We start from the raw sequence: 20,997 nt of genomic DNA, 5'->3' as shown, positions 1-20,997 counted from the left end.
GACCGTCTTACCCCGTCGTCCTATATACTCAAATTACCAGCGATTTTGATCCGGAGCACGTATGTGCTAACGGATTTAATCCGGATATCCGCCGGATCACAAATATCCGGATAGATAGTATTCGATGTGATCTAGATGATTGATAGGTGGAAGCAGCACCATGACGAACACCTCAACGGCGATGCAGCAAATAATGAAGGCGGCACGGCAACAGATCTGGGAGCACGCGCAAAAGACGACAGGCTACCGGCCCTGATCTCCAAGAAGTTGAAGAGAAGATCGGTCGGCTGAAAAACCACAAAGCAGCTGGTGTTGACCAACTATCAACCGTGCTGTTCCTTTATTTAACGTCGATCTCTGTTCCGCAATCTAGTGCCAATCACCGACGGACATCGATTGCCATCCATTGACGGCAACCGAATGTGCAGGAAGGCAGCTTCAACACCTGCGTAGGATATCGCACCCATTCACAACACACATGGGCCGGGACCAACGGCTTTACTTCCCTTCCGAAGGAAGACGTGACCAGAGATTTTTATGCCTCAGAAAAATCCCACCGACCTCGGCTGGGATTGAACCCAGACCCATTGGGGTGTTAGAAAGCAGTCATGCTTACCACTACACCACCGGCGCCGGCCAACCGTGCTGTTAAAATACGTTAAATGGTTCTTGATAGTGACCCGACTGGAACAAGACGAAGAGGCACGCACCGGGCAACAATTTACCTCTGAAATGTTTTAGAATTCAGCTCAGCATTATCTTTGTGTTCTCTTCTTAATTCTCAAGAAATTCTTCTCCGAATGCTTTGATATCACGCGTAGAAAAATGGATTTTTGTTTCAGGGCCTAATGTAGTCTAGTCTAGTCTAGTCTAGTCTAGTCTACACATACACAGCCAGTACTTGAAAGAATCCTGGAAAATGATACATCTATCATTTTTCTTGTCATTATTAATGCCTGCTGCACATCAAGGATGTGAAACAAACAATAAAGCGGCCAGGCCTACTGTGTAGCGTTTAGTTAATTTTTGTGGAAGTGAATGTTTACCATGTCTACTTAATAAGTATAGACAGTGGTTAACATTTAATCCACAGGTAATCAAAGAGCGGGGACATACCGTACCAACCGCTCCGTATGCAGGATTTGAAAATAGGCTATATAAATCGTTGGGAGTGACAGAGCTAAGAAAGTAAATGTACACTCCTTGGTTGTCCGATCTCCTGGGATGGAACACAGGTATTTACCCCTTGTGTTCGAGCGTACAGTCCTCCCTCCGTACAAGCGTGGACGGCACCGCCCACCCACTGCCATCCCTCAATCGATCCAGCCGACCTGAGTCAAAGGACAACAGAGAGCGGTGTGCGGACGTAACCTATACGGAGGGAATGCTGTATTCGCCTAGGTTATAGCGCCCTTGCTCGCTATTCGTTATTCGCTGTCTGTTTGTAAAGCTTTGCTTTTGTTTCAGGGCCTAATGTATTTTTTTTTATTGATTCAAACATATTGTATCACTATTTCAACAAAACATATTTTTGAATCAACAAAATGGGTTTTAGAATCAACAAACAGATAATTGACTCTACAACAGGTTTGTTGATTCAAACATAATTTTCTTTGAATTAACCGAATAATATATTTGAATCAATACCAAAATATATATTAGGCTCTGAGCCAAAAACATATTAATTTGAATTTAAAAATCATTTCTCTGCGTGTATCCTTGGAATTCCCTGAAAACTCTTCTCAGTGTTCCTTGGTAATTGTATCCTCCGGATTCGTCCTTGGTATTCTTCTCGGAATTCTCTTAAGAATCCACTTGCAGCTATCCTTATAATTCCTTTGGAATATGCCCCAGATTTATTTAGGCACTATCTTCAAAATTCAATAGCCTCAAAGTTCTTCTCTAATCTTCCTTGGAACCCTCATCAGATTTTTTTTCAATTCTTATCACAACTTGTATGGAATGTAAATTAGAATTGTACCTTCGAATCTTCCTCATAATCGTCAAGGAATTCTCCTCAGAATCACCTATCTCCTTAAATTTCACCTGCAGCTCTCTCACAATCACTTTGGAATTAGTTTCACAATTGCCTTAGAGTTCTAGTCAAAACTTCCTTCTTGCTAATCCTGAAATACCTGGGTGTTACACACTAATTTTGCCTTCAGCTACCCAGTTAATTTACAGCTCGGTAAAATTTTGAAAAACTGTACCAAAAAAAATCTAAAATTGAAAAATTTACCTTGAACGTACGCAGGTGGATGTTCTGTTGACACTATTTGGGTAAAAAATAAAATATGTCAAATATGGTGATTTATTGACGAGCAGCGATCACATTTTACCGAAATTTTCAGCAATTAAAAAACCCCTTAAAAATTGCTGACTCTAGTTAAAATAACTTAAGTGTTTAAGGTTAGAATTCCTTCTAAATGCATAGGGGGGTTATCAAAACTGCAGGGAAGATTTTGTTTTACTAAGTAAATGCAAAAAAGATTGTTGAGATTCTGTTGATTTCCGATAAAAAGATGGAACGCGATGCGAGAAGATGGCCTTAGATGTATCACCTGACAACCGATTTAAATGATTTTGATTTGAGGACATGTGAAACAATTAATAACACAACTTTGTGAAACAATTAATAACACAACAATTAATAACACAACTTTAAATATATGAAAATGTGAGACACGCAAAAAGTACGAACAAATTATGGACGTAATTTAATCGATGCCAACTTCTGACAAATGTGGAAAATCTTTTATGAGGCATGGCATTTTCAAACTTTGTCAGAAACAGTTTTATACAAAAAGCTATCAGGAAATCCACAAAACCGGTTTTTATTACAGGTAAACGAAAAACTGGTAAATAAAAACACTGATCCAATGCAGTTGAATGTACCATTTATACAACTGGGCAGGTACACCCCAACATGACAATCAATTTCATACAATGCCTACTTCTGGGCAGTCTCAGATCTACCATAAGGGAACGCGTCGTAGCTGCAGCAACAGCAGCAGTAGAAACGGCACTCTGGAATCCACCGCAGTCGGATCCCTGCTGAAGTGAAAGGTACGAAACAGCTTCTCCACAGTCAAATGCACAGAAGAACAAAGTCGCGGAAAGATGAAACACGTGAAAAAGCACTTTTTGCACCGCCTTTTAACCTCATCATCAGCATTCAATGGTGTTTGGAAATGTTTCGTTGCGATGAAGAATGTCCATCAACAACGAAAAGAGCGCTCCGCTAAACAGTCAGTCGATAATGAACGAATAGCGTGCATATTCAATCAGTTCCAGCAGTAGGTACTACAGTACCGATCATTAGTATTAGTATTATAAAAGAGTTCAAAAAGTTGTAATTTTTCCCGATGTGTCTTTGCTGCAGAATGGGTTATTAAGCATATTGGGTTAGTTGTAGGTAAAAAATTAAACTTGTCAAAATGTTTAATAACTCAAAGATAAAAGTTCAGAGCTGCATCGGTAGATTAATCAGCCTGCATCTCGTTTTTTTTTAGTGAGTAAAACATATACGATGCCTATACCTTATCTTATGACCAGTACTGCCTGTACGAAAACAACAGATTGGGCAAATCTTTGCAGTGTCACGATTTCGATCGTGACATGATTCTTATGATTATTAAAAGATTTAGTAGTTCGTAATAAAAGGGTAATAAATTTATTTAACGTAAAATTTACTATTAATTAAATATTCAGCAACCCAACGCAAGTGGCACGCACTATGGATCCGGTTGCGTTGCAAACCCATGTCAAATTTGCGTCAACGCAACGCAAACGGATCCATTGTGTGTGGCCCTTAACGGCTCGGTGAACCTCTTGGTTGAAAATAGGAATCGTAAGACAAAAAGTTTTTACCTTAACCCAATACATTTCGAGTGTTAATTTAGGTAGATATCCAAGCGTCGGAGCCGAAATGAAGCGTCCGTCCACCGTACTTATCAGCCACTTTGTATGCAGTGTTTATTTTTTCGAGCAGCACAGCAGCCAACAACAGCTGCTAATTTATATTAATAGCAAGGCAGAGGGAGAATTGATGGAGGAGAAAAAACATTGCAGCCAACTGTTGATGTTGTTACAACTGTCGTGTGCAATAAACACGGTCGATTTGTGGTATTCGGCTTATGTGATAAAATAACTTTCGAAACATGTTTGAGTATGGAATTTCAGCTGACAGTTTTTGAAATGCGATTATTGTCATTATCATTTTGAAGACAGAAAAACATGTTTAAAGAAATATTAAGATCAGCAAAAGAAGTAATTGAACCAGTGCTGATGTATGGCATAAAAGCACTGCATTAACCGCATATGAAACCGGTCTGACCTGATGCTCATTTTTCCTTCTCAGCGACATTATAAACTCAATTGAGTATAATAAAAATGTATCAATATCGGTCGCAGTGGCTGGTATATTGGTACGAGATGTATTCGCTACACTAAACCTTGTTTTAGTAGATAACTCACCGCCGCCAAACAGCCCGCCGTCTGGGCCGGTAATTATATGAATGAATAATCGAATCACGTACCACCAAACGCATACATCCATTACCTTCATACATGTGCTCGCAAGAATGCATTATTCCAATGGCTTCACTCACTCACATATGGATCCTTTTTTTGGTTTCACTTCGATCGCCAACTAGTCACACAGTTGTGACGTCGTCGTACAGCGGGCGAAAGGTATCCCATAGGGACACCACACTTGTGTTCTGTGCTTGTTGTTGCACACCGACAAAAAAAAAGAAGCACAATCATAGGAAATAACGAACATAATAAGCCTGATGTTGGTGTTTGTTGTTGTTTCTGTTGCTTGTATTTTTCGGAAATTGCCCGACAGCATTAGGGCTTCTGGGAGTCGTCAATGTACGTTTCCAACACATTCATTGCGGATGCACGAAGCTATCTCCGTTCTACAAAACGCTCTCGTCAGAGCATCCATCGGAATTCACCACTGCGGTAGTGTATTTCAAACGAGAGTAACATACAAAGGAGAACCGGCATCTGACCATTCATAAACATCAACAAATTCTTGGATACCAACCATACAGCTTCAGTTACAGGTTCCCAGAAAACCGCACACTCGGTGTTGATGATGGAAATTTGGATTGCTTGAGGCCTGACTCGACTGATGTCGAGCCGAATTCAATTCAAATGTTGTCATCCTTTTCATCTCCCGGACGTTTTTGCTGTCCTGCTGCGGTTTGCGGTGCAAATATTTGCTATTCAAAATTTCTGCGGTCATCTCACCAGTGTACAATTTTGTAATGCTGATTTATGTATTGGTTCCTGGATGCGACTGTGACTTACACAATTCATATTGAATCAGTAATGTTTCCTTCTTTGACTATTATGTATCAAGGGCCGCTTTGCACAGGGAACGGAAAATAGGGGAATTTTCTTAAAGAAATCATAAAATCAGACCCACCATAGTATGGCAATGACACACTAGACAGCCAAAAATATACATTGGCGTATTGTTAAACCTCTGAATTAAACAAAAAAAAATTAAAAAATCGCAGCTGTCCTAACTAGTGAAGAAATGTCTTGGATTTGCATATTAATAACCAGCGAAATCTTGTCTTCTTATAAAAAAAACTACAAGGGACAGTCCTATGGGATTGTACGCAATGGTGACGTAGGACTATGTGGTCTTATATAATAAATCTTATTTTTTAACTGCAGCAGGAGCTTGTGTTTTGTGTGGGAATAGGAATTTTAGCGGGGTTCTCTCTGTTTATACTCTTTAGTATGACGCGTGCTATGGTCTATATAAAGGGTGTATTCGATAAAAATGGCACACTTAAAATTTACAAATGTTAGTCTAGAATTCATAAAACTGATCATAGAGCTCTGCTTTTTTTTAACCACTTATAAACGTCTTATCGGTAAGAATTCGCAGTTGTGACCGAAAAAATGAACACTACACACTTAGAAATGATAACCGACTTCAGTAATTTTTACCGAACTTTCGACAGTTACAATTACTATCGTACAAATTATGCCAAATGATGGCAACTTACAATAAGTATAGTGAAACTTAACGTTACTTACGAACACGCAAAAGTAATACAATGTAAACAAGATATTGTTTAGTCTAGTTTTTGGATATAATATTGTTGAGAAGTAAGACATAAAATATAATTATCATTGTATGGTGTACTATTATTGATTGACGACACAGAAATATCAAAGCAAAACGTTAATACCTTTTTGTACAAAAGCTCCGATATGGTTCATTGCCTACATTTTTACAAACAAATGAATACCTTATTTCTTCAAAACTTTAAAGTTCTACCCAATCCAGATCGTAACCAAAAATTTGTTTGTTCAAATTTGGCACAGTTGTTAGCGACCTCAATACAGATCGAACGTGTAGTGAGAGACTATACAAACTTGACCCACCCTGTTACCCATAGCGAAAAATTGTGCAAAGTTTCATGAACATCGGAGAAGGTTGCATCGATTCGACAGTTGGCGTAGACATGCTCAAAAAACCAAAGGTTGTAGGATTAGGTTTTATTTCAGACGAGATGAATATGTAACAAATTTGTGAAAAACTCTTAACAATTTTTCTATTAAGTATCTTTTGTATTCAACATCTAAGCATTGTTCAAAAGTATATTTATTAGCGCTTTTACATAAAAAAAAACCTGTATCGGCAATCCTCATACAAATTCAAGTGATTGTTGCCAGCGCTTTTGCTACCAAATAACATATTTCCCGTGACGGGCATACATACAGGCAGTGAGTTGAGTTGAATAGAAGTTTATTTTATTTTATTGAAAGCGATCTACGCTGAAAAACAGCTGAACAAAACAAACAACTATACCCGCTGCAATCTAGCGCTTTTCCGGGGAGAGTTTATGGGTTCACAGAGCTCTCAAAGGCCATCGTTATCGTTACCATCGTCGAACCCCTTTCCGCCCAAACCTTGGCATGTACACAACACCATCACGATTCTCGCTCGGCGGCGCACACTGTACAGACACACTCTGTTTGTCCAATCTGCTTCTCTTGTACGCGCGAGAGTCCGGTCTCTGTGTTTTTGCTGGCATCGTCGTCGGTGCACACTTTGGACGATGGTTCGAAAATATAAATGTGAAACTCAAGTCACACAAAAACGGCACCATCATCATCATGGTCGTCGTTGCTGTGCGCTGCCGTCATCGCCGTTGACGCGGTACATTCAAAGGATCTCTCGAAAAGCACACAGCAACGACGACGGCCACTCTACACTTTGAATGAGGCTGAAAATAAAGTTGATGTTGTTGAAATAAACATCCACCTCATTCCTGCGAGATCAACCTTCGTCGATGGACCATTATTTCAAAACCTCGAGCATGTTTACGTAGGTATCGTCGCTCTCAATTCGCAGCAAGGAAGCTGATGCACAAGGAAGCAGTAATCCAGTATACCTTTAGCATATTCGCACAAATCAAAGCCGTAGAAATTGCGCTCCAAGACCTGAGAAGCCGGAGAAGAACTTCAGACGAGACTACGAGACGAATATTTATGAAGGCACGAAATTATTTGCACCATTGTCCATCAAAAATGAGAAATTACCTTGATTCTTTGCGTAGGGTAAATGTACCAGCCATGGCTATACGTTTCTATTATGGTGCATGAATTCTAATTATGATACATGGAATTCACATAGCCCATAATTGGAACACACTGGTACATCTACCCCAGCTACAAAAAGACCGAAACCTGGTTCCTAGTAAGCGTAGAGCAAAGCGCTGCGTCAAAATGCTTTGGACCAACCTAAACACAATCGGTTTGTTTCATGAACTTTTCCCTCTGTCGAGACGAGCACGAGCGGTACCGCAATAGCGACCAACCAAACGATATGACCGGCAATCGTTACCCGTACTATAGACAGACGAAGCAAGATTGTTGGATGCACGTACCATCATCCATGACAACGACGACCTGAAGGCTGCTGCTATATGTACTTGTATATTCCACCGAGCACTATGCAATCTGGTTCGAGGTCTGGCCGCAAAGGAATGCTGTAATTTGCCCGGGAAGATTTACAAATAATGAGATACTGACTGAATAGCAACCATCAACAGGAGCAAGGTTGAAAGGTACACTAGTGAAACTTTGTGTTTTGTCTATTTGATATTGATGTACCTATGTAGGTACCAATATATATCCGTAAGTTTGAAGACCTGATTTACTTCTTCTTCTTCTTATTCGCATTTCAAGCTTATTGCATACGCATATGCGTGCTCTCAACTTAGTGTTCTAGATGCACTTCCACAGTTATTAATTGAGAGCTTTCGATGCCTGTACCCTTTTTGCATTGGTATAATTGTGTGGCAAGTCCAATCATACTTCTATGCCCAGGGAAGTCGAGAAATTTTCCAACCCGAAAAATTCCTAGACCGGACCGGGAATTGAACCCAGCCACCTCCAGCATGGTCTTGCTTTGTAGCTGCGCCTTTACCGACTGAGCTAAGGGAGGCCCTATTTACTGCAAGCGTAAAATTAACAACATCATAAAATCACGGCTGGTTTGATTTCCGTTCGAATAGCTTTATCAACTAAAATTTTTAATACAAATTTTTATACAACCTTAGAACGCAATATTTAATGGCCATTTCACTTTTAAACATTTAACTTGCAAAAAAACCAGGGTGGCCAGTGAAATTTCATTTTGAAATTCCCGGTTTTTTCCCAGTTTTCCCAGTTCAAATCTTAAAAAATTCCCGGTTGTTAATATTCAACAAAAAACGTAATTGAACGCATTTTTAAAAAAGGCGGTCAACTGTAAATTTTCGGAGTTATTTGTGGGAAAAATAAAAGCAAAATTACAGAATGGATTTTTTATAAGCTGAAAGTGTATTGAACTCTCTAAGTCACATAATGTATTCAAAACAAATCATTGATCTTTCGAGATACTTTGAAAACTCAATTTCTATGACTTTTTTACACTTGATACATTTTATTATTTCAAAGTCCTAGAATTTATTGAGTAACAGAAATAAATATCAGTAGGCCAAATGCTATCTGAATGAATAGGTTATAAGACAGAATTGTGAAGAATAAAAGATTTAATTAAAACAATGTTTCAGAAAAAAAAATAACTTGATACAAATGAGAATAAGATGAAATTGTTAGGGATATATCGGACAAAGAAAATGTGTCTTCACTAACATAAATATTCACCTTTCAGTACTCGCGCTGATGTACAAAGTTAAACACGAAACAAAATATGTAAATCCTACTGACTTTGGAACTCGCTCAACGTGAAACTAAACATGGTTCATGAAATTTAATACCCACATCCAATAGACCAATACTTGAAGAATATTACTGAAAGGATACAAAAAAGTGATTTACGAAGATTCCCAAGATTCTAGGGGTTTTAACATTTGTGTAGAGTCTGAAACTAGAACTAGATTTTCGTTATGCAAGATTTGGAGAAAACATAATTAACATGTGAGATTTTGAAAATTTTCAAGACCACAGATTTGAACAAAAAATATCACACTAGAGTCATAAGTGTCAAGGCTCTAAGACTAGGAAGCATTTGAAGGGTTATAACAAATAAAATAACATTCTATAGCATCTTGCGGACAATTCTGGAATTTTTAGTAAAATTGAAAAGTAGTCAGAGTGATGATTTCAAACAAATATTGAGGAGGAATCCCACATAATTTTCGAAGCAGAAGTTCTGAGCAGAATTCTGACATGAAGTCCTCAGAAATTGTTTTAGAATTAGATGAATTAGGAGGTATTTCTTTCGAGAAGAATGCCAGTTCTAAATTCAATTCTTAGGTAATTTTGGAAGATTTCAAAAGGAGTTGTGAAAAGAAAACTTAAAGGAAAATTCCTACGTAATTCTGAGAAGATTTGCATGGGGATCGAGAGGAAAATGACACATGAATTTTAAGAAGAATTAGAATAGAATTGTGATGAGAATTCAACAAGAAACAGAGTTCTATGAGTGTTCTGGGGATAATTTCTGCCCTAGTGCAAAAGATTCATCGCAGAGCTTTAACAAAATTGATTGCAAAAAAATGCTGTTAATTAGAAAGAAATTCTTTAAAATACTCCAAGGGAAAATTTTGAAAAGAATTTCAAAGGAATCAAAGTCTCCGAATTGATTCAAGGCAATTCTAAGAAGGATTCCAATCAAATTTTTCAAAGGGCTTTCAAGAAAATTCCAAAAAGAATTCAACGGTGCGGAGTGTTTTCTGGTTAATTTCAGGAAAAAAAAAATAAGATATTTCAAAGCAGAAATCCAAGTTAAATCTGGAATTCATATCATGAGAATTTTGAATAAAATTGCATGTTTATATTGATTTCGAATTGAAAACGAAAAATTAAAACCTTGGAAAAGAATAGTTCTGATTCGGCTTTTACAAATATTTGTTCCTAAATTCGAGCATCTTCGATAAATATTGAAGATGCTCTAATTTAGAAACACATATTTTAATGCCCATGCGCTTTACAGCTGAAATTGAAACGACAAAAATCAATTTGAAATATTGCTGAGCGGTTAAATTCAAAAAAAAAAACAATAAGACGGGAACCTGAAGAAAGTTATGCAGCAAATAGAGCTAGACATTAATTTGGTAAAGAATTACTCTGTTTTATTGGTTTATTCTGAAATTCTGGTATAAAAATTTGTTCCTATATGGTATGGTAAATTTATTTTTCCCGATGCTCTCGTCGAATTCCCGGGTTTTTCCCGGTTTCCCCGGTTAGTTTTCAAATTCCCGGTTCGCTGGCCAGCCTGAAAAACGCACTGATTTTTGGTTTGAAAACTGCTGAAAAAACTTTAAAAAATTAAAATTTCAGAAATGCCGCACACTTAGATATATAAATTTAAATGCCAAATTATTATTGTAACTGTAATATCGTTTATACAGATTTTATTGATCAAAGACTAAAATATGGACAAGATGTAAAAGAGTAGTCTACTATTATTATTATTATTATTATTATAGTCACCAATTTAAGGTCATTCGTGACTTGTTCAGTGATGGGATTGGAACTCGTGACCTTTAGCGTGAAAGGCATGGAGGCTGACCACTACGCTACATTTCGAAAACACCAACTTGAAAACTAGGTTTGTTGGTAAATAATCACCAATCTCAACTTATCCTGTTTCAATAATTCGTTGTAAGATAATTTTTCAGATTATTAAAAAAAAATGATTAGGATAGAGCTAATACCTTGTAAAAAACATGAAATCTCAAGCTCAGAATATTAGTTTGAATGAAATATAGAAGTCCCCACTAAGGACTGTATTGAAAATAAGTTTTAGATAAATCTTTCTATACAAAAGGATAAACAATATAAAAAAAATTGTTAACTTTTAAAGAAGGACATGACATAAATAATCAAAAAACATTTGTTACGGATTCGGAAGGAAAAATTTGTGTACAACTTATATTCGATGCTGTCCTTATGATGTACATATTTCATTTAAAAATGTATCAAGAAGCAAAGTAATTTATATAAAAACACATCTCATCTCAAGTCAGGAATGATTCAAGGGTGTTATGAGCGGTGCAGGTGGCCAGATTATTTTTTTCATCATCGGTAGCTTCTCAAAACTTTTATCGGCAGTTATCGGTAGGACGTCTTAAGAAGACTTTCCCGATATTTGAAACCTTTGAAATTTGAAACCACCGCTCCCAAATTTGCGCCTTCTTTCCAGAGCAAAAATGAGAACTCGTCCGATACTTTCTCATTACCTGTTTACAATTGCTTGATTGAGCCAATATTTTGTAAAGTACGGAATAATCTTTAAATTGGTTATAAAGTTAGAAACTGATCGAAATCAAGTCAAACGATCGAATATGCTTCTGCTGCTTTCTCTCAGACCTGATTATTTAGATGATTATGCTTTCTTTGTTGAGGATGTTAACAATCATTAGTGATTATTGCAATGAATTAGTCGAATAAGTTGGATTTTTTGACAACCATTTCAAATGACTCCCGCCATAAACTATAATAATAACAATAATTTAAAAAAAAAAACATAATAGTAATTTGTCATTTTCGGGGTAAAGGTATTCTAGGCATTTACACTCAGGGTATAATTCCAATATTGATAGGCCGCTCGATGCTAAATTTAAAATCATAACAAACAAAACATGTCCATTAAGACACAAGACGTAGCAATGTGTTGCAATGTTTACCTTTTTATCAAAAAAAGCCGTGAGTGTTGGTGTGCAGCAACATCAACAAGGCACCTACTTAGCATGGCGAATGAGAAGTAGTAAAAAAATCAACAGTAACATCAAGTTTAACACATGAATCTCATCAATGCAGCACGTTGTTCAGAAGTGCATTTAAACAAACATAGATCCATCCAGCAGCAACACACGTTGTTGGTTTAATGTGGTGTGGTGTGACGTGTGAATGGTTATTTGGTGATATGATACTCACACGCACAACCCGCAAAATGTAATAACAAAAAAAAAATATGGACTAGAGATTACCTTCGCATACTCTTACTACTTGGCAGCAGCATGGTTAAGGTTAACATTGTTGTTGTATCATTGCAGCAAAGAGAGCGATCTGATTTCTATCCATGTGATAACAAAACTGTATGCCAAGTGTGTTAGAGAAGCACTGATAATGAATGTATTTTGAAATGCAATTTGTGTGTCGAGTTTAGTTTTAACACATCAAAGACCTAAGGTGCTATAAGTCGAGAAAAACCAACAAGCGCGCAAAACTCTGCCCGCTGTCGCCGCCGCAGATAGTAAGGCATACAGTTTTACATTAGGTAGGCATGCATATATACGAGAACTAATGCGAAATCGACAATCCGATCGGAGCCAGGCCAGAGCATACACTTTTACATAACCATCATCAAAGCGATAATTTTATTGCGCAGCTTCGAGACTCGGAAATCATGGGACCGTCGATTCATGCGCACCTAGCGTGAACAGAACTCACACACCGAAACGTGGCAACCGGGCAACAAGCAGCGGCCAGACCAGAGCTGACTGAATCTGTGTGCCAACTTGAAGCCAGCAAGCAAACTGTACTTTGCCCATATACTGTTCTGTTTGCACCCCACACCACTCGAAACTCGAAGCCGGATTGTATTGTGGTGCTTTGCTTGCCTTCTTCCTCTTCGTCGTTCGCACGGCGGCTCTGGAGAGGCAATCTTTTTGTATGGGTTGTGGGGTTAGGAAATCGATAGTGCATATACCTAGCTGAGCTTTGCACTGCCTAGTGCTTGCCTTGCCTTACCTACGCTACCCACGAGCACAACCACGAGGAAGGAATGGAACCCTAGTGGATAGTGGAAGTAGGTGTGTAGAAGGGAGCACGTACGACGGGCGCCGAGCAGAAATTTCACACACAGTAGGGAACGATGATCGAAAAGCATCAACCAACCACTAGTAACAACAAGAGTGAAGAGCACGACAAAATCGGCAACAGCGCAGTTGGTGATGTGGTTATGTACTACGTCGACGCGATTGCTGCTGTGTGTTGGTCGGCCCGGTCGGTATTTTCCCAACTCTAGCGAACAAATACATAACGCGCAGCGGCCATCTTTGAACGCGCCCAAATAACATCATGAGCACACGAACTATTCGGAAAAAAATCGAATGAATAATAATTAGAATTTGTCGTGTTGGTAGAGCTTTTTTTTATAGAGCTCTACACAGGCAACAGAGGTAGAGAAGGCGGAACAGGCCCTGAGCCGAATTTATCAATCTATAAGCTGTATGCCAGTGAAACCAACACACCGGATATAGCGGGCCGCGCGCGGGTGTTTGTGTGGCGGAATACCAAGTGCGGGAAAGGTTAAAACTACGACGCAAACAAATTTATTTGAATTTCAAATCAGACAGACTAAATAACTCTGACAGTGGCACCTTCTCTTCTCGCTCGGCTCTGTTCCTAGAAAAAAAAGTTGAAACCTGGCGACTCACCTCACGCTTATAGATGTGTTAATGAACGTTTTTTTGTAAGGGAACATTATGCATCACACATTCAGCAGGTTTATATTGACATTCGAAAATACGTGTACTGCGTGTACAAAGGCATCAGAATAGATAATAGTTACATTCACTGGTGTGTTTAATGGCATCAAAATTCCAAATTAATACATCCATTCTGTGGCCACACCACCGCACATCATAGAAAAACTTGTATTTATAGCAAGAGGGACACGACACAACATTTACTCTTGATTCTTGAAAGTCGTGAAACCGATGAAAATGAACACAGGAATACATGAACCAGCGCTCGACTCTAGCCTCTCATACAGACCTATCCTCCGCATCAAAACAAAAACAGAGCATGCATGTTCAGATATTACTCAAAAACTTCGATAGATTCATGCTGCATCATTAAGTGGCGGCAAACAGCTAAACAGCAGCCAAATAAATATCTACAATTGCATTTTTTTTCAATGACATGATTTGCCGTTTCAGAGCATCAATCAGTATACTAGTGGTGGCTGGCTTAAGTGCTAACAATGAACGTCTGATGTGTCATATTTTTTTTTCAGCTCAGATATTTTGGGCTCCCGGAAGTAAAGCGAATTCATACAATGAGTAGAATGAAGGCAAAATGATTCGCCCGGACGGGATGTGAGTTGTTGGTGGTGCAACAAGCCGAGTTGCCTAAATTGGCTTCATCATCGTGCTGCTGGAATGCATCTCAGAAACAAAAAGTGAAACTGATTGCTTCGACGGTGGAGAGTCGACTTGAGAAGTTTTTGTTCTTATTGCAAGAGGACGAATGGCGTATATCGTATTTACCACCAAAGGCCGTATGATTGATTTTTCATTAATTTGCGAAAAATCAAGCAAAGGTATTGCCAAAGAAGAAAAGTCGTTATCGATTTTATCCCACTCAGCGCAATCGATTCCATATCAGAACTTGATCAATGATCATCCTCTCACCCTGAAACTGCACAAACCTTTCAAAATTTACAGTGCTGTTCGATATAATCATACATATTCTTGTTTTCCTTCGAACCGTTTTTCCCTACAAAAAAAAAATTGTTTATAAAAAATACGGTTTGAACGAAAACAAGAATATGGGTGAATAGCAGCGCATGCCGATTTTCATACAAAATGGTAAACTTTGACATGTTGTAACTTTGTTCTCTTATGATCAATTCTCGACCAAGCTGAAATACCTCCGACAAACCGACATGACACTTAATTCTGACCTATGCCAACCTATGCCTAACTAACCTAACCTATGCACCAACTTTCAAAACTAGATGTAATGCCATATTCATACTCGAATCGGTTGAAAAATACTCTTAATATTCTAGTTCACTCAATATCTTTCCATTGCAAGCAATATTTTGATAATTGTTTCTGTTTTGAGATTTGGTGCACAGGTAGATTGAGGTTAAGGAAACGCCACTGGTCAAAACCATAGGATTTTTTTTATCTAGATAAACATAATTTTTCCAGAATAGATCAGACACGAACCAATTCATAACTTTTGCATGCTGGTTCATGGCTTAGCTAAATATTTCCCGCGAACACGGAGCCAGATGTCAGTAGTGTGCTTTGGTCAGAAATTTTATTGTTTTTGCTATTTACATTCATGTCGGTTTGTCGATGGAACTACCCACCTGCGTGTTTTTGACTATCCTTTCTCCAGAAAATCACGCATAACTAAATAACGATCAACAATAGGCGTATACTAGCTTGGACAAAGTTGTTTGTCATACGATTTCGCATTTTAAAGCCGTATTGAAAGGTTTTATTCTGATATCTACTTTTGATGATTGACTTTTTACATGATTAGCATCTAGCATCCATATAGAGTAGTAGAGCACTACTTCGGCATAAGGGCATATTTCTGTATCGCAGTCTGATTTCAACATAGGACTATACTTTCTTGGGCAATTATGTTGATAATAATTCCCATCTTTCCATTGTACTAGGTTGATAATAGCATTGTGTTTTATACACACTTTTATCTATTAGATGTCATAATTTACCTTAAAAATCATCGTTTTAGAGAATTAAAAAAGTTGTCACAAAAAATGTTAAGCTGTTACAAACTTTTTTCTCATAGTTTGAACCCTAAGGCATCTGTAAAAAATGTAAAAGGGTTAGGTTCTACTAGGTTTTGAAGAATTAGAAATATGTTTGTGATATACACTAAGAGAAAGGGACTTTTTCAAAAAACTCCAACTTAAAAAATGTCTAAGAATATGCCAGATGAACCCCCCCCCCCCAAATGATCAAAATCAAACTAGACGCAACACCCGTTGTGTGATAGATTAGAACTATCATCCAATCATTTGCGATTGAACGTCTATCACAATTGCAAACATATCCAGCATTGTGTCGGACGCCTTGGGGCAAGTGGCCATCGTATTTTTCGTTGACATAAAAAGAAACATGCGAAGTTCATTGCAACTGATTATTGCTCGAAAAAAATATCCTTAAATTTGCTACGATTTTTCAAATATTTACATGGAAATTGCACTTCGTAACTACTATATTCTCAGTGCCTTCTTTTTTCACATGGGACTGATATGCGAATCTAAGCAACCTATCAGTCAATAATTCTATAACTCGATGGTCCCTTCAATATCGAGTTATGGATAGTTGACTGTATTTGCTCAGCTATGACCATTGTTGATAAATTAATTTTCGATCAGCGGATGATATTCCAACCACAGACAAACAGACATAACACTCGCAATTTGTTCATCGAACAAGCATTTAACGGACAATTTAAAAGTATCGTAGTTGGTAGTGCCGCCACGTGTGGCGCGCATAGTCAATTCTCTTACGTTTGACGTTTACACACTACCGCCATCTGTTCAGTGTAGTGCCCACCACAGTGTACTCAACAGATGGCGATAATGTTTTAGCGACGATGTTTTACAGTGAGAAATATTCAATGTGTTATGTCTGTTTGTCTGTGTTCCAACTGTACAATCAATCATAATATTTTGTTCCAATATCACACGTGCTATTGAGAGCATTAGAGAGCAAAAAAAAAAGCATGTTGCAAATGATTATGGCTATGACAATTTGACCCCCCTGGTTTCCAGACAAAGTGTTATTTTGCGCCATCCTACTGTGGTACCTGACCTATAACGAATAAACGTAGTGCCAACGGGCCTCGGATACAACGAATGCTTCGTCTTATTTAACATAGCATTTGCATAGCAAGATTAGACGAGTTCATGTTCCCCCGGAAAACAACGTATATTCGTTATGAGACAGGTAAGACAGTAGCTTGTAATGATATCGACCAAGTTTTTGAGTTTCTTTATATATAAGAATTATGTTCGATACCAGTAGACCAGGAGGAAAAAAGAAAATCCCAGATTGAAATGGAGTTGTTGCAAATTTAAACGAACTTAGTGAAAACTTATTTTTATTTTTGAAATTATTTGACCCTGCCTAAACGTGATATTACTCAGTAGCTACTCAAATTTGATGTCATGCCCAGGCATGGAAAATCATTTGCATTCATTTCGTGCATTCATTTACATTCATTTGCCCCTAACTTTTTTCATCAATAAAATTCCTCAAAATGATGTAAGAAATTTTTGTAGGTTTAGCTATTACCTACAACTTTTGTTAACAACTCAAATCCGTATCTCTTATGCATGACGAACCAGAGCGAACAGAAACTACTACTGTTTTTCAGTGAATGTATTTTACATTCACTAAAAAACAGTAACAAGTTCTGCCCGCTCTAATTCGTGATGCATAAGAGGTACAGATTTGATCTATGAGCAAAAGTTGTAGCTAATAACAAAACCTACTAAAGCTCTAAACAACATTTTGCGGAATGCTGTTGATGAAAAAAGTTAGAGGCAAATGAATGTAAATGAATGCATGAAATGAATGTAAATGATTTTCCATGCCTGGTCATGCCCAGTTGTTTTTAAGTCGGAGGCGCGCTCCACTCCTATGGGTAAGTGTCTGAGAGGTACGAATCCCATTTGAATGGACATTTTTGTAAAGTGAAACTAGAGACTTCCTGATTTTAGGGGTGATGTCGAGCAATTTCTGCAACCATAACGAAACCCTTGTATGACAAGTTGGTACGTCATGTAGCTTAAGGAAAAAACTGATCCCTCGAACCCGTAGGAACAAGTTTACAAATCCGACATGTTGACATATGGTACGTTGAGTTGAAGCAAGTTCCTATGATATTTATAGAACAAGTACAGGAGCCTTGAAGGATAACTGACTATACTTAAGAACACTGCAAACTAATATCTAACCTGCTTAAAAATGTCGAAATTTGTCTAAACAATCTTATTCTCCTGTTGGCATTGACATTTCAAAAACAAAAACATATTTTCAGACAAACTTCATCCCGTCTGACAGTCATTTGAGTTCATTTCTAAGCGTGTAATTCCGACGACTGTGACTGGTGGAATGGCATCCCTAGGCTACTTGATATTCTCGTCCTGACACTTGGAAGCTCAAGTCATCCTGCGTTTGGCTACTATACACCCGCTATTCTTTTCAATGAACACATACCCATTGCTCCTTCAATTTTTGGCGTTCTGGATGAGCTACGACAACCTACTACTATTAAATAAGCCTAGGTACAGAATATGTGTGCACGACAGCGGTTCGAGAGAACCTGTTTCAGATTCACACGTTTGCGAAGTTGCATTCATCGGAACACTACGCCACACGGCCATGGAGTTGGTTTGGTTTGGTTGGGTGTACAAAATCAGGGAGAGTTGGGTTGGAGTGTTGGGCTTGTGGTGATTATGACGATGGTTGTGGTGTTCTTGTGTTGAGTGAAAGCATACAACACGCGGTATGAGTTACACAATGTGTTTGTGTGATATGATAATGTTGAAGTTCGATGCACATCAGCACAGAGAAAAACAAGTGGAAGAGAGCGACTTGTTCAAAGCATTAATCCCTGTGTGTGAAGTGCCGATTCGGTTGTCCTCAGTCGAGTGAAAATAACATGTGCAACATTACCGTGGGTGGGGGGAGTGAGTGAACCAAATGACTGCTCATATTTTGGCGGGAAAACCATTCCCGCGGATCGGTCGGCATGAAAGCACAGCTATAACTCGCTATTCTTTTGGGTTTACAATGTTTCTAATCACTGAAAATGCTGTGTAATTGAATAAGAAACATAAAACACTTACCGTCGCATCGCTCACGGTGTAATTGATGTTAGGGCTAATCTCTACCACCGACTCGGTGCGGGAATTGTCCGCAAAGCCCCATGTGTAGCCGAAACTTGCGGGCGGATTCGTTTGAGCCGCACACATTTTCACTCGTGTTATCTAGCTTGATTCCGTTATCAGTTAATTACTACAAAACACACTTCGAACTGCTGCACAATATGTTGTCGCTAGGACTTCACTTTTATCTTACACAATAGGGTTATCTATCAATGGTGTGACAAGTACTTAATTTCGTTTTGTATCTGAAATTGAGAAAACAAATTGACTTCATTGAAACAGCTGCCAATAACACTTCATTCTAGTATAAGGTATTTTGCCCGATAATGTTTTACAAGGAGTTTCTTCGGATTTAGTATACTTTGGCAAAGAAAAATCTATAGTGAAGGACGGTATTAAGCCTACTAAAAACTGATCGTAGACACTATTGAAAAGTTTATATATATCAAAGAATGTTTTTTTTTCTATTTTACTGCATTATTTAAATCAAAGCAGATTGTTCAGCCCAACATTCCGTAAATTATTCATTTGCAATAATCTCATATTCTCAATCTAATTACACGATAGAAATCATATCGTCATCACAAAGAAGGAAAAATCGATTATCAGACGTATCAGCGTATTCGAGCTGCGGTGCATGCATATTGTATCCGGGCACTCATACAGGCAAATCCAACGAGGCGGATCACAGGGAAAAAATAGAAACAAATAGAACACGCTGCACAAAAGCGCGCACACTCCGACGATGGGCCTCATCGAACAGAAAAACGAAACGTGATACAAAATTCTGTAGGGACTACATTTCACTGTGTGCTCTGTAGAATGCTCAATATGAGCAAATTAAAATTTCACTTTGCCACTTTCTTGCACTTACACTTTTACGCACACGAATCTTTCGAACACTGCCGCGAATAAGTCGAGCTACACTGCCCTGATAATTTTTGTTGATAACACGCGCTCCGTATCACCAGTCAGCCGCCTCTTATTCCTGAGCGTCAGGAAAAAACGAAATACTTCACCGACGCCATTTTATGAGTTGCCAGCATTCTTCTTCGTCTTTCATTGGCAAAGCAACGCGCGAGCGAAAAAAAAGCATTTCCACCCTAAAAAGGTAGAAATTAGACATCAACATAAAAGAGGCCCACTTCTCATCGTTGTTTAACTGTCATAGCGTATTCTGTGTTTTTGTTCTTTTCTAAAATCAAAGTAGGTATAGCCAAACGCAGTCCGACGGTAGAAAGTGTGTTCGCGCCCGAGAGATGATGTCGCTGTGTGTTGTTCCACAGACTACTTCTCCAACTCTGTAGGTCTACGAGGTCTCAAATACACACTATACCTTTATCCAATTCACTGCTCAAGTTGCTGCTAAAGATGACGATTTCGCTGTGGCTGTGGCGGGAACACTTGTGGTGGTGGTGGCATGTGAGAGTGTAACCACGCGCGGGGAGGAAAACTCACAGAAAAAATAATAATCAAGGATCACAACACTATAGTCTCTGTCTGGTAGTGAGGAGAGTGTGGCCTCAGAAAATGCCAGCCAAATACCTAGCGAAGAAGTGCACACTACACACAACTGGATTTGTCTGCAGCACTACGAATACTAGCGAAGCTTGCCAAATTTTCTTGTGTTCGGAGTCGGACAGGCCAGTAGCGCGTCGGTCGGCTCGGAGCCGTCGTTTTTGTGTACCTATGTATCTACATAAGGGTAGCGTCTATATATAAACGTGAATAAGATTGTATTAAACGGAAGTGCTGCCAGTTTCATGTTTAAGGTTAAAAACAAATTAACTTAAAATATCAACTAACAATACCATTCAATAAAGGAAGTTTGCTCTATCAGA

The 20,997-nt window shown here is 38.4% G+C and overlaps 1 protein-coding gene across 5 annotated transcripts in view; it reads right to left on the bottom strand.

Moving 5' to 3' along the window:
* Nucleotides 1-20,766, bottom strand: part of cg (combgap) — a 75,498-nt gene extending 54,732 nt beyond the window's left edge. For 2 of the 5 annotated variants that reach the window (XM_065218301.1, XM_065218306.1), the window contains exons 1-2: nt 20,031-20,446; nt 19,118-19,401 (exon numbers count right to left, since the gene is read on the bottom strand). In XM_065218301.1, the coding sequence (XP_065074373.1) occupies nt 19,118-19,243 (126 nt within the window). In that variant the 5' untranslated portion in view covers nt 19,244-19,401; nt 20,031-20,446. Of the gene's footprint in view, nt 1-19,117; nt 19,402-20,030; nt 20,448-20,492 lie in introns of those variants that run through there. The other 3 variants (XM_065218302.1, XM_065218305.1, XM_065218303.1) reach the window with 3 other exon arrangements.
* Nucleotides 20,767-20,997: the final 231 nt, after the last annotated feature.

This window comes from Ochlerotatus camptorhynchus, unplaced genomic scaffold (genome assembly GCF_037179485.1).
Source record: "Ochlerotatus camptorhynchus isolate MF236.1 unplaced genomic scaffold, CSIRO-AGI_Acam_v1.1 ptg000085l, whole genome shotgun sequence".
NCBI lineage: Eukaryota > Metazoa > Arthropoda > Insecta > Diptera > Culicidae > Ochlerotatus > Ochlerotatus camptorhynchus.
This window is presented reverse-complemented; position numbering and strand designations above follow the sequence as displayed.